The 14,546-nt window shown below is 39.3% G+C and overlaps 1 protein-coding gene across 1 annotated transcript in view; it reads right to left on the bottom strand.

The window, feature by feature from the left end:
* CTSO (cathepsin O) overlaps positions 1-2,906 on the bottom strand; it is a 13,048-nt gene extending 10,142 nt beyond the window's left edge. The window contains exons 1-2 of the mRNA XM_009636461.2: positions 2,867-2,906; positions 2,248-2,396 (exon numbers count right to left, since the gene is read on the bottom strand). Coding sequence (XP_009634756.1) covers positions 2,248-2,396; positions 2,867-2,906 — 189 coding nt within the window. The remainder of the gene's footprint in view (positions 1-2,247; positions 2,397-2,866) is intronic.
* Positions 2,907-14,546: the final 11,640 nt, after the last annotated feature.

Genomic DNA, 14,546 nt, shown 5'->3' with positions numbered 1-14,546 from the left:
GAGAGCCCCCGTGTCAGGCGGTGTTTTCCGTGTGGGGGATACGCCGCGGGGCGCGCCGGCCTGCCGAGGAGGGGAGAGGAGGCGTTGAGTTAAAAAAAGTTAATGCCAGGCCTTCGCTGAGAGGAAGGGCGGTTGGTGGCTGCAAGCTGGGCTGCCAGCAGGAAAGGGAAGGCGCTGGTTGCTTCCTCGGGGCAGCAGAAAATAACAGTTTATAGGCATCAGCAACGGAAGGCATTGGTGGGGAGAGAGGAGCCACCCTGTGCTGTGCAGCCAGGGTCCGCTGAGCATCCCACAACCTGGGATGAGGTTATGCTAGAAAATACCTGAGAGAAACCTGCCTGTGCTGATGGTGGCTCATTGGTTTCCTCAGAGGCTGGTCAGGTGCTGGTACTCCAGCCAGCAGGTTAGTGTTTGGCACTTGAAACTTCATCAGGCCGGTGTGAGCTAACACAGTCCTTTTCGTTAATTTCCATCACGGGGTGTTTTTACACAGTGTTTGTAAGTAGAATATTTGTTTCAACCTACTCTATGTTTCAGTTGTCTCTGTTGCTTTCCTGCCCACCTCCCCCCCCGCCATCTTGTTTCTACAAGGTGAAGGCTCTGTTTGGGAAACGCAAGGTTTTCCTCACACTGAAATTTTAAGTTACAGGGTGTGAAGTTTTGCTACCATCGCTGTGTTGTGTAACAAACTTGGCTTTGCTGTTGTGTGTGCTTTGTAAAGGGTGAGGTGCAGAACCATGCCAGTGCATGGTTTTTTGTTTTTTTTTCAGCATGCAGCATTTTATCCAATAATACAAGCTTGAAGGAGAAATTATACTGTATGAGATGCAACAGATCCATATATTTTTAATTTCTAGATCAGTAGGTGTATACTGACTTGGAAAGTAAAGGAAAGAAGATTAAAGCAGCGGCTGGGTAGGGTGGAGTGTGGGTCAGGGTGGCCCCGCTGGTGGGCTGTGGCTCGGTGAGCTGCACCTTTCTCTGCCCTGTCACCTGGGTTCAAATGCCTGGGCTTGCTGACTTCTGACAACTGGCTTTTTTGCAGTGTTCCTCTCTGGGATGGTAACCGCTCCTTGAGAGGGGGCCAGTGTCGTGAATGAGTGACTTTACACCATTTTGTTTTAGCAGCAGTTTAGAATTTATTTGTGCCTTTATGGCAAATCACAATCACAGGATTTGATTGTGATATTTTAACAGCACTCAATCATCAGTCGATTAACAAAGTGATTCGACAAAATTAATCAAAAGAGTGACTTTGTTACAGATTCCAAGATGGCAAGGTTCACTCTATTACTACGTGGCAGAAATACACAAAGGAAATTTAAGTTACAGTCAAGTTAGAATGAGTCATAGAGAGATCGTGGATGCAGAGGATAAGGAGGACCCTCCCATTGAGTCACGAGGTTCAGAGTAGACCCCCTTGCTTTCTAAACTCAGAGAGGAGTCTAGGTGCAGCTAGGTCCAATCTTAGTCTCAGACTTGGTCAACGGTTTATGTCTAAGGATAATACGTGTCTAGCAGCACTCTTAAGGTTTGTTCACAGTTTTAAGGTAGACCACAATGTTTTTGGCTGCACTTTATCATTGTCTAAATTAACATTCACAGATTTAGTAATTAAATCATACATCTACAGATTACTTACATCGATTCACAATGCATACACACACAAACATGATTATATCCATAGTTTATGCGTACATATATGGGTATACCCACTAAAAATTCCATTTGAGTTCAGTGAAATATTCACATCGAAATGTCTTGGCATTTCTCAGTAGGTGAGGGTTGAGCCTCGAGGAGTGAAAGGTTTCAGCCCAGGTTCCACTGCCGGTCTTCAGCAATGGACCTCCAATTTTAGCAAGCTTCAGAGTTTGCGAACTCTGAGAAGCATCCCACTCAGAGGGAAGTGCTGTAGCAGCCTGCTGCAGTCCAGGAGAGCTCAAGGAGCCTCACTTTGAACCGCTGTTTTATGGGTTTATGAGATGATTTGCTTTAGTCTTTTGTAAGCTGTCACCCTGACCACAATTCGGCTGGAGATTACTGCAACTCCAGTACAATGGTACTGCTCCACTTGGGTTGCGACCCAGGTGAGGCGTGCTTCAGGGCTGGCAGGGGGTAAAGGATCGTTCCTTGTTCTGTCCCTCCTTGACCAGCCAACCGGTGTTTCTGGTACGTGCAGTGCCTCTCCCACCTCAGCCGTGTAGGAGGTTCTGGTACAATTAAGGAGTGCTTAACTGACCAACTTGCTGCACGAAGGCCGAGGTCTGGCAGGAATTCCTGAGGCTGTGAAGCAGTTAACGAGAAGAAAGAACCCGGAGAAGGGGATGCAACACCACAGCCAGGTAGCGTCAGCAAATTGAGTGCTTGACCGATGTCTGGTATCTCCTCATTGGTGACTGGAGAAACATTTAAAAAACTTTAATCAGCAGCACCACAGGAGTCCTCTGCATTACATAAGGATTTGACCCTCTCTCCCCCCTTCACATAAAATGTCCTTTTGCTGTTTTCTGTGACTAGAATGGCAAAAGTATTTTGATATTGGCAATACTTACACTGCATTTGCTAGTTTGTTTTTTTTTTTTTAAATGAGCAATTAAACAGCAATGGCAAAAAGCTTTTCTAGAGTAAGACTACAATACCAGAGTTGTTATCTGTCAGGGGAGGAGAGAACAAAAAACCAGTACTTTATTCATGAGATGACAACAGTTCCCTCCTGTCCACCCCACCAATAAAGGAGCACTTGTTTTTATTTGCAGACCACTTATCATGCAGGTAGCTTTTCTTAATGGTGGAAAGAAAAAGTCATTATTCTGCTTATAACCTGGAGTTCTACATATTGCTGTAGTGAAGAGAGAAGTTAACTTACTGTCATTATTGAGAAGTTGAGGCAGTTTAAAGGCACTCATATGGTGGCGGTTTTAATGATAAAACGATCGTGGCAGTTCAGGCACAGCCTGGCAGTAGAAATAAAAGTTTATGAGCTGATCCCACCAAATTGCTCATGCCTGGGCTTGAACAAACCTGTGGGGATCATCATCCAGCTCTGCCTTTGCCTTCCCCCTCCTGTGGAATGGCTGTTGGGGGATTGGCTGAACTGTCGCCAGTTTTGGTACAGGAGGGCTATTTATGGCTTATAGCCAGAGTATGAAAGAGCTTGTTAGCAGAGCAGATTTGTTGGTTATTCTGATATGTTTTATCATTGTAAACCCAGGATTGGCGTAAGAGATGTTATTACAACTCATTATGAACTCCTGTTGACATAATGAGGTCTGCGGTCAGCATAGGGGCTGGATAGGATGAAGACAGTAAAATGAGAAGTGAATGGTGAAACCTTTTTAAGGATGGTCTTAACCTCAGCAGCCAAATTCTGAGGCAAAATCCATCAAACTGTGACAGGGCATTGCAACCCTCGGGAGAAGTGCAGGGCAGTGGCTGGCGGGAGTGCCAAAGGAAAGCTTGATCTGGGAACCGTAGCTTTGGGTGTACTGATGGCGAGATATCAGAAGCCTTAATGCAAGAGTCACGTGATTTTATTTTGTACAGTACAGTATAATGGAACAGGAAAGAAGTTACTTTGCCAGTTAGTGTAAGCAGCAGAAAGATGCTGAGATTAGCTTTAATGAAAACTAAGTTTTGAAATACAGTGTTTCAGATTTTCCATCAGGCTGATGTCATCAACTTTCACTAAATTGGCCTGCTGACCTTGAAATCTATTGCTTGGAAATTATGGTTATCTCAAACTGAACATGTTTTCTTATTTTTGTTATATTATCATTAAATTCTAAACCAGTCAACATAGCTTTACTAGAAGAAAGAGACAAACTTTCAGTTATTTTTCAGTTATTACTTCCATGGACTATGGAAATCTTGTTCATAACAGAAGAAGCTGTTGTCTTGCTTGGAGAAGCTACTTTATTTTATATGTAGACTTCAAGAGTTACTTTTTCCTGTGAAACACATGAGGGCAGCAAAGGACTTCTGGAAACGTGGTTGCAAACCATGCAGTTTTAATTTTTATTTCAATTAAAATAAATAAATAAATCCCCAATAAACAAACAAAATCCTCTCTTATTTTTGGAAAATAGATGTATCCCAGATTGATTCGCATGAAAAATTCTGTACAGCATGTCAAGGAGAAAAAGTGTGTTTCTCCTGGATTTGCCGTCCCTGTGTGCTAAGCAGCTGTGTCAATTTATCTTGTTCGAGAGGAGAGAGGGTTAGAAAAGTCAGTGTCTTCTCTGATGACTGCTGGCTCAGGGAGAACAGACAAACAGCAAAGGGTAGGTGACTGACAGCCAAAGTGTTTCAGAATGCTTTATTATTCCACTAAACTACCATGCTGTTAAAGCGTTTTATACTTGGGCTTAGATGAACAAAACCCCACCAAAGTACATAAAGAGAGCTCTGTTTATAGGCATGCAGTCCCTGCTCTGTTTTTAATTACTCCAGTGTAAATCTAGCTTTGCTTCATTAAGATAAAAGAAAATACACTTGTAAAAGTAATATCAGAATCAGGCCTATAAAAAGGAATAGAGTATAAAAATTGTGTTTTATTTTTGGTTTTTGTTTTTCTTTTTAAAGGTGCTATTGATATCAATTCTTATTGCTTCATTGACACAGGTAAGCCATGTATTAGTTACACACGTCATACCAGACAGGGGTTTAAAATCTTTTTATGCAAGTGTATACTTTGTTTATGTTGCAAGATTTTTTTTCCCCCAGAAAGTCTGATTTAGAATTTTATAATTGTAAATGCTTATTTCAAAATATATTTTAATGGCATTTTACATTTCTCTACTGTTCTGGCTATTCATTAGAAGAATTTCATGAGCCCAAACAATGCATACTAAAGGAAGGAGTAATAATGAATATATATTTAGGAACCTTTAAAGTCATTGTAAGGTATTTTCTTTAAATGAAGATACTTCTTTATTAAGAGAATTTGTTTCTCATGAGGTGCAAAATACCCATGTCTAAAATTACTTGTAACTTATAACAGTGTAATTAGTAGGTGTATTTTCATAGTCTTACAGGGTCAGAGTGAGATTGCATGTTAATATTTAGTAGACTAGCTTCTCTTATTTTTTTTTTTTTTTCCCCAGTGATTTTTGCATAGCTGTTTGAAATAGTTAATTGAGTCTTGTTAGACAGCCCAGCTTCAGTGTTTATAATTATCATAGCAAACAAGGGCAAAGTACAATAAATTACTTCTGAGTTGAAGATGGGTCTTTGAAGGATGGGTACTGCTGCTGCTAAGGGCAGTAATGGGATGTGTTAATGGACCTGTGGGGGGAGGTATGCCTTCCACTTTGATATGTATCTACATAGCAGCAGTTTGGACTTTTGCATGCATGCAAGATGTTTAACAAATGGAAAAGAAATCCCTTTGTATGGTGCAGTCCTCAGCCTTGGAGAGAAATAATCTAAATCTGGCAGCAGATGGAGCTGTGAGCACCTTTTCTTAAAAATACCTGTTGGGAAAAATTATCTCAGGATAAGTCTAAGGCTTTGTTTATTTTAAGACCTTGCAGTGGTGGTGTTTGCTAATATAGTTGCACTGGTAACAATTATTAAGTGTAAGCAAAACAAGTGAGAACTGCAGTCTTGGTATGAAATCTGGTCCTGTTTAAACCAATGTGAGGGCAAATAAGCAGCATTGCTGCAGCTAAAGTTTAGATGCCGTCTTTTTGGAGCCCCAAGGTAGACTTTGAAGTTTGTGAGAAGCAGAGAAAATTACACATGGTAATAGTTGGGTTTGCAGGAATAATCAAGTTGTGTGAGGAGTTGCCTTAGCTAGTTCATATCTGTGTTGACCATGAAGCCTCTCCTGGTAGACCTCTCTTCCTTTGCAAATAATGAAATAAGTGTAGGACCTGCTTTTCAAACCTGACTCTTCTGTATCTCAGCTGAATATCCTAAACACCAGTAAGTTTCTAGCTCTTTTTAAAATATTTTTTTTTAGTCTTGTCAGTAGGGGGTGAATTATGAATGAAGGCAGCTGGCAGCAGAGCTAATAATTTAAATCAAATGGTGAACCAAAATTTGAAAATGCAGAAAGGTGTGGCTAGGTGCTACACTGTCACAAAAGGAGCAACACGTATTCTGAGTGAGACTGAAGACAGTTTTAGGGAACTGAGAATTGGCTTTTAAGATGGTGACTGTGCTGTTTCTGATTTTCTCTGTCCTCATTGCCAGTCCCACTTGCCAGTGTGTATAATAGTTTGCCATTAAGTATTCTTAGCTGAGAAAACTTCTCAAATCCAGGTCATTCAAATTTTATTTTGCTGTTGGCTTTTTTTTTCTCTTAACATTTAATTATCTCCAGAAAGTGGGGTAGGTGGCAGCTTTTCAGGAAGAAATTCAGGCAACATTGGGTGCAGTCCAGTTTGAGGGCACAAGTATTGATACACATTTATTCACTTTAATTGTTCTTATTTCTTCCATCAAACTGGTTGATTATGGGAGGTGGACAGAGTGCTCATATGTAGAAGTAATGCTGTTTTGCAGAATCTCCTTTGTAAATTTCTGGAAATCCTCCAGTTAATGTGTTTATACATCTTTCATGAATTAATCAGTGACTTTGTTGGTAGAGGATTCAAGAGAGAGAGTAGTAGGAGTTGCCAAATTCAAATAAGTGGAAAAAACAAAATTAAAGAAAAAGGTACCATTCAGGAATCCAGATATTTCTATCTCACATAGATTTTTGCACTCATATTTGGAGGATCTGGTTACTGACTTTCTCCACTGGTGATTATAACTGAAAAATGCTGTTGAATCATCCCAACCTTGTATTCTTTCTGTTCCTTATACGATGCCTTCCACTTTTGTATTACTGTGGAACTTAAAAAGACCGTTTTTCCAATCACATTGATGTGAATCAGTTGCAAATATTACTGCTATGATTATAAAACTACTGAAAACATACCATACCCCTGTAGTGCTTTATATCCATAGATTTCCAATGCTCTTTGTGGGAAGGTCAGCAATGCAAAACCAATGTCAAATTTGCACCTCAAGCATGAGATCTGTCCACGACTAACCTGTGCATAGAGATAAGGGGCGTGTTTTGTATCAGTGGCTGACTTCAGTCTTGCTCAGATTTTGTTGTTTATGTGCCACGTGCAGTTAAGGTCTGGGATAAAGTAAAATCCTTGCAAGAAGATACGCTGGTTTTATCGTGTAAAGTTTTGGTGGAAGGTTAACTTTTTGTTGTTGTTGTTGCTTTTGGCTTTGTTCTAACAGCAGGCTTTTATGCAAGAGGAGTGACTGTCCTGTCTTCCCTACTGCTGCTTGTGCGAAATCTGTCCCTGCATTGTCACTGTTTCCATATGTGCTGCTGAAGGTGCTGAGATTTTCTGAAGTCTCGCAGCTCTTACAAGCTGGGAGGGTAGGACCCAGCTGCCTGTTGTGAATGGGCGGATTAGTATGCAGGAAAATAGATTTGGGGAAAAAGTGAGGTATACGACTGTGTCTTTGGTTTCTTCTCTTGTTTCCATGGGGAGCACGTAACCTGGCATGTTTGGCCATCTTTTTCAGTCAGCACCTACAGCCAGTATATCAGTGCTATGTCCTTGTCATGGTATTTTAGTCCTCTGATCCTGAGTGGTGGTGCAAACACAGCTAGGGAACTTACATCTTTGTCTCATGCCAGTTTGCCTGTGTATGCAGTGTCTAACTAGAAGAGCAATGCTTGAGCTATTACATTTTTGATCCATTTCTGTCCATTTTAAATTGTACTGTGTATTCTAATATATGTTTGTTTGTTGGCTTTTTTCCTTGATTATGAAACCTTCTACAGGCTTTGGTTAGGATGTGTATGTGCATTTGTATGCACGAACATGGGCAGATCAGACAGTAAATATTAATCAATATTGAAGATTTGAAGTTAAAACAGAATGCACCTAACGCATGGAGCTGCTAACAAAGAAGATACCTGCTGGTTATTTATAAATGGTATGTTGGAAAAAGTTCACTTGCTGAAGGGCAAGAATATTAACTGTTTGATGGATAAGGACCCTTGCCTTTTATTTGTGGGATTCAATGATTGCTTTTCCACTGGAATTCCTTCTTTATTCTGGGCTATTTGCTGCTCAGTTGTAAGAACTGATTTTGCTATATAGAAAGAAATAAGTGCAATAGGAATGCATCCTATAGAGTTATTATGCTGATTAAAAATCTGGATCCAGGGAAAAGGCAAAAATGCTTTTATTATGCAGAAAGGCAAAATGCTTTAGGGTTCGTATAGGTTTCCTTTCACTGAAATTAATGTAATCATTTTATGAATCAAAATTTAAGCATATTTGGAAGTTAGGGGGTCATAGGAAAATAAATTATGCATATGTAAATTAAGAATTTGCAGTCAAGTAAATCAATGCTGGACTTATGGTTGTTTATACTTTACATGATTTTTTGACTTGGAACGTTATTTTACCATAATTTCAAACAAATGTTTACTGTTCTATTAAGTTGATGCTTTTTTTAAGACTGTAAACAAAGGTATAGTTCCACTATTATTCTGTGGTCCTAGTGGTGGTTTTAGATGGTGTAAACCAGGAGAAGTTCTGTTTAAGTGAGTGTGGAATTATGCTGATGCAAAATTAATGCCATGGTGAGCACAGCTGAGTCTTGTATATTTATCTTGGTTACAGACCTTGAACTTGCACCTACAGCTTGTCAGGGGGAAGGGAGAAATCCTATCACAGCTTCTAGTTTTCTTCTTACAAACCAGCACTGTCAGCCTTCTGTGTAAGACCATACATGGCAGTGCAAGTAGTTTCCCAGATGATTAAATGACATTGTTTTGAAAAATTTAGATGATGTCAGGAACTGTTGCACAAAGAAAGTTCCATTAATTACTCAAATATTTATTGTATTGGGGTAGTTTAAAACATAATGTCAGCTTACTTCACCCTTTCTCTGGTAGCAAAACTTAATCCTAGTTTTAAAAGGATACTGCCAAATCTTTGGGTATTTAAGGTCTCTCTTGTTTTGGTTCATGAGGATACTGCACTGCTCTCCTAATTTTCCCAGGAAGTAGAAACTTCATAGGTCCTATGTTTATAAAGCTGTTTCTTAATGATGCGACTAGCATTCTCTGTTCTATACCTCATAGCTTCTCACATGCAGCTGAGCACAAGGGAGAACTGGAGAGGCATTCTCTTTTGAAAATCCTGAGCATGGCAAGTGTTACATGTTCTGTTCTAAAGAGGAAAGCTTTCTTGTATCTCAGCTTTTCCTTGGGAGGTTGAGAGTTCATGCAATTTGAAGCCCTTCATCCAAGAGATCATTGCAAAGGTCATTCATTGAAAAAGACTCAAAAAGTACATTCTGCTTTTGCAAAAAGGATTTTACATTTTAATTTTTCTCTCTTTTTGAAAAAGACTCAAAAAGTACATTCTGCTTTTACAAAAAGGATTTTACATTTTAATTTTTCTCTTTTTTTTTTTTTTCTAATGTATTTTAAGTACCAGGCTGGCCGTGTACACAGCATCTATAGTGCATTTGTTGCCATAGACAGATATTCAGAGTGTAAAAACACAATGCTGTAGAATTTGAGGGAAAGTAATCCTTACTTAATATTAGATCTGAAGGATTTAACATCTAAATTAACATCCATGGTTAAGTCTCGGTTAAAATGAACAACATTAATATTGTTTTAAACAACTTTTGTTAAAAAGATTGAGGTAGGGGAACATGTTGTCTGAAGAAATAAATACGTATGTAGAAGATATTCAAGCTAAAACTGTATGAAAGCTATATCATAGCTTTTTATACTTTGAGCCTGTCAGCCTCATCTCGATGTCTGTGTTAAGTTACCAGTGTGTCACTGGGATGTAACACTGCTGGTGAGATGTAGCGTCTTAACTATGGGTTTTTTTGTCTTTGTGTGGTCATTTGTGGGGAATATAGGCGTGATACTCATGGACAGATGTGAATGTGTGGCTGAGATTGGTACATGCTCTGGCTTCTCTGACTAAGAGAAGCAACTAGTTCTGCTAGTTGTTCATGGCGTGCTGCCATTTGCTCTGGAATACAGCACTGCTCTTTATTGACAGGTTACTATGTACAGATACATAGCATTTTTATTCTGAGGTTGAGATGCTTATCCTTCCTTTTAACTTGAACAGAATTTCTCCCTGGGGTGGTCAAAGAAGTTGTAGTAGCCTTGCTACCAGGCTAGAGCCAACACCAGACATGCTTCTTCATTTGGTTGGCCATGAACATACACCAACAATTTTAATTTTTTCTGTGCCCAAAACACAGACAGTTTGCCTCATTTAGTTATTCATGCTTAAGTATTTTGAGGTGACTGAAAACTTCGTGAAACTAAATGTTGTATAGTTTGAGCTGAGGAAAATTGCAGATGTGTTTGAAGAATGTTTCTTAAACCAATGCACTTCATTTTGATGATAAGAAGAGAGGATTTTTTCATTTAACATCACCATTTATTGCCAGCCAAAATGAATGCAAAGAGAGTATAAAGTGCTACCAAATTAGAATTCACTTTTGTAGACTGCAGAAGGAAATGAGCACTAATGAGTGCTTAGGAGTTAGTTATTATGTACCTTTGTGGTCCAGTATTGGGAAGAATATGCATTACCTGCAATGTGGTCCATATTTAAAGTGCAGAGTAGCTGGCCCTAGCAATTAAATAGCTGAGATGTTATTTGCCTTAACAATTTATTGTAATTTGGAGTCAACGTTATGGTGAAGTGTGTGCAATTAAAATGGGAAGCTAACTGCCGTGGCAAGAGGTGCTTACCGAAGCCCAGCTTCAAGAGTTTTCAGGAACTCATTTTCCCCAGCAGGCCTGCCAGATTACACTCTGCCCTCGCTAATTATACAGGCACTCTAACTTAAATAGTGCTGGGTGGGACTCAGTGTTGAGCTTGAATTACCAGAGGACTTTTTCTTTATAAAGGGGGGTATATTAGGTTGGAGCCTGCAACCACAGTGCCCTAGCTATACCCTGTGAACTCCTCTTTGCCGTGTGGTAAGCAGGCTATGAAGTAAAAATAGTGTGCGTATCAGCAGAGCGAAGGCTGGGAGTGAGCTTTCCTTTGAGGCTGGTGCCATAGCTGTGGGAGAACTTTATTTGGAGATCCTTGGTTTTGAGTCTATACAGACTTGGGTTAATTTTGCTCCTTTGTTTGAGCTTTACTAAAGGGAATGCAATAATTCTCATTCTTCTGGTCTGTTCTGAGTGTGATTCTGCACAGTGGAAGGCTCCACCTCTGGGTCATGCAGCGGGTGGGGAGCAGCAGACGTAGCCAGCTGGGCAGGGAAGCATGCAGGGAAGCATGGCCAGGGAAACGACCACAAAGACATGATTTCCAGGTATGCCTGGCCTGGCTGTTTCTCCAGTGCGATGCAGGAAAGGAAGCAAACCCATTAAAGTGGAGTTAATTTATCTCTTTATATGTATTAACAAATACTTCCTTGATGGAGTCAAATGTATTGAAGGAGAGAGATTTCTGCCTGCTCAGGAGGCGTCCAGCCCCTTCAAGGGTCTCAGAGCCGCCTGTGTCCCTGGTGAGCTGCTGGTGGAGCCATCCTGTGCTCAAGAGATATCAGGTGACATGCAGGCAAAAATGGAGACATTCATAATTTTATTTTCATGTTGGGACAAGTGGCTGATACTTTCTCGCTTTCCTAATAGATTTTCCTTTTTATCAGTGTTGACCTTTTCAATGACCTCAAAGTTAAGACTTAAGCTTAATGCCATCTCACTTGAAAGCCAAGTATGCAGTGCACTACGTTTTCCTTGCTAATTAGAAGAATATCTCATCAGTCTGTAGTGTTTTGATCACCTTTTTTTCTAATCACCTTGGAAAGGCAAGATTTTTTTTTCCAACCTCTGCAAATCAAAATAGGAAGATGAAGACCAACATTTGGCCTATTTGCTGTAAATCCAACCATTGCTCTTCCCTAAAGTGCGGATATAGTGCCTAACTAGAATAGCAAGAACTACTGCACCATGAAAACTTGATAAGTCATTGATAAGTTGCACCCCCCTCTGGCTTGCCTGGTTAGCCTTCCTTAAATTCATTAAAAAACTCTCAAGTGAGTTTTAGCCTCTGATTGCTTTTTTTCTGGATTAATCCTGCAATTATTGAATTACTACCTCTGGGGACCAGGAAGAGAGTCTAACAAGATGATAAAAATCTAAAAATGTCTCCATTGCTTGCCAAGTGAAATATCCCTACAAATGCATTTGGTTCACTGAAGCATCAAACTACAGATTGTTGAAGCAGTTTTCAGTAATTGTAAAGAAGAAAGATAAAGTGGTTTGAATACAGGCTTAGCACTTGAATACTGATCAGTCATCAGAGAGGACTGAAATTTTGACTTCACAACTTAGTCTTTGCTGGTTCAAGTTGATTCTTGTAACCATTCTGAAGACTGAAAATGTCAGGGCAGCAGCCCTGCCACTAACCAAAATGTGGTGCTAAATTGGTGGATGCCTAATGGACTTCGCTGAGCAGTCTTACATTGTACTAATAGGAACAAAATCTTGAACATAAGCAGTCCCACTAAACTGAGAAAGAAATAATTGAAAAGGATGATTAATTTGTGATTTCTTCTCACTTTCATTTTAAATAAATTACTGTGGAGGCAATTAAGAAATTCTTCCCATTATAATAAGTTAACTTGATGAGTTTTGGTGGTCCAGAAATGGCTTAGATTTATTTTGGGTAAGTACAGTCTATCAAATTAAAGTTAGTAATACATTTTCTAACAGCCTTTCAATAAGCAAGGGGGCCTCACTGGGACTGGTTTTATAACTGCTGTTCTTAAGTGGTTTGTCTTCACCTCACTCTTTGAAGATTTTGTCCAAGAATTAAGTGCAACTTTTAACTGATAATATTTCAGGAGGGAGAACAATTAATATATGTGAGTCAGTGAGTTACAGACAATAGAAATTATTTCACAGTTATTTGTGAGAGAAAATATTTTAGTCAAAATGTATTCAGAGTGTATTCAACAGGCTGCATTTTTTTTCCTAAGATATTCTGGGTGGTGGGAAATATCTACATTTTCCAGGTTGCAGTTACCAAAGTAGAGGGGGGCATACTCAGTCTTTACTCAGTACACACTATTTTAATACCAGAAGAATCACTCTATGTAGAAGTATTTATGAGGGTGCACGGCTTTTCTTGCATCATAATTTAACCTGTCAAACCCTGTAGGTCTGTGGGGAGGATAATGAATGCTTAGAAATCTCTCAATGCAGCATAGTTGAGCAATATGCTAAATGTGAGCAAAAATTTTACTGTGAAAATCTGTAGCTAGAATATGCAGTCACAGTTGACTTCATCAAAATTAATGGGTGTAAAGGTGATTTGAACTTTTTAAGATCTGCTTGTCTGGAAACTATCTTTAAGTATATCTCACAGCAAGAGCCAAGCAGGCTCTTTTTATACAGCGGGAAGTTGGACACAAAATACATCAGCAGAAGGTATTGAGCCGAATAAACCGCACAACAGTGGCATATATTTGTCCTTAACATTTCAAGGGTTAATTTAAACCTTACTCTTATGCCGTATTACTTTTTTAAACTCTGGCTAGTATGACGTATGCCCTGCTTGTAGCAGCAGGGGTAAAAATAGTATTCTGCTGTTGCAGAATACTGTGGGTAGGATATAGGTACTCATTAAATAGATTTCTGTGTAACTGTTCTGCCAGTGAATCAGTTGCATTCAGATATAACTTAATATCAGGGAATAATGGTACAGTATCTTAATCTTATTTTCCAGTACTTTTTCTTCAGTTATAATCCACTGCACCATGTAAGAATGCAGCAGTTTGAAGGGAGGTTCCAATGGGTAGCTGTGGAAATGTCAGCAAAAAGGTTTTATTATTCTTGTGCTGTTACGTGCTAGCTTTCCTGAAAACAGTTATCTAACGGGAGAGCTAAAGCAGGCAGCGTGCTTGTTTGTTAATGTAATACTTTTTCCACATTTAACTCAATGTTCCTGTTCAAACTAGAATGCATTTTCAGGCTAAGAATAATTAAATGATGGAAGCACCTGTTTTGTGGAGGATTTGTTGTACTCTAGCTGTTTAAGCAAGACTGAGAATCAAATTGTTAACCCTTTCTGGCTGATATGACTTGTACTTTGGTTATAGGAATGTTACAGGAAAGACTAAAAAATGCTTGTACTGACAATCAGCAACTTCATTTTGATTGCTTTTCAGTACTCTATGGAGCAAACATTTACATTTTCACAGATTTCTCTGTTTTAAAAAGCCTTGTTTGATCAACCAGGTAAAAACCCAACAACCAAACTAAACCCCCAAGGCTTTTTATTTTTTTATTCTGGTCTAGTGGGGGATGTCATGTCTACACCCCAGCCCCCTCACCACCCAAGTCCTACAAAAGTTGATTTAACCCATTTTGTGTGATCAGCAAGTGAGCTTTCTGACAGTGTTTCTTATATTGTGTCAAGCTTAATATATTTGGATTTCAGATTTAACTAAAATTGACTTGTTCTTTCCTATCCTAGGTTTATATTGTACCTATTTCAAGAAGAAAAGTCTTAAGT

The sequence above is a fragment of the Egretta garzetta genome, unplaced genomic scaffold (genome assembly GCF_000687185.1).
Source record: "Egretta garzetta isolate BGI_Z169 unplaced genomic scaffold, ASM68718v1 scaffold114, whole genome shotgun sequence".
In the NCBI taxonomy this organism is placed as follows: domain Eukaryota; kingdom Metazoa; phylum Chordata; class Aves; order Pelecaniformes; family Ardeidae; genus Egretta; species Egretta garzetta.
The sequence above is the reverse complement of the archived record's forward strand: the minus strand, read 5'-3'. Positions and strand labels throughout refer to the sequence as shown.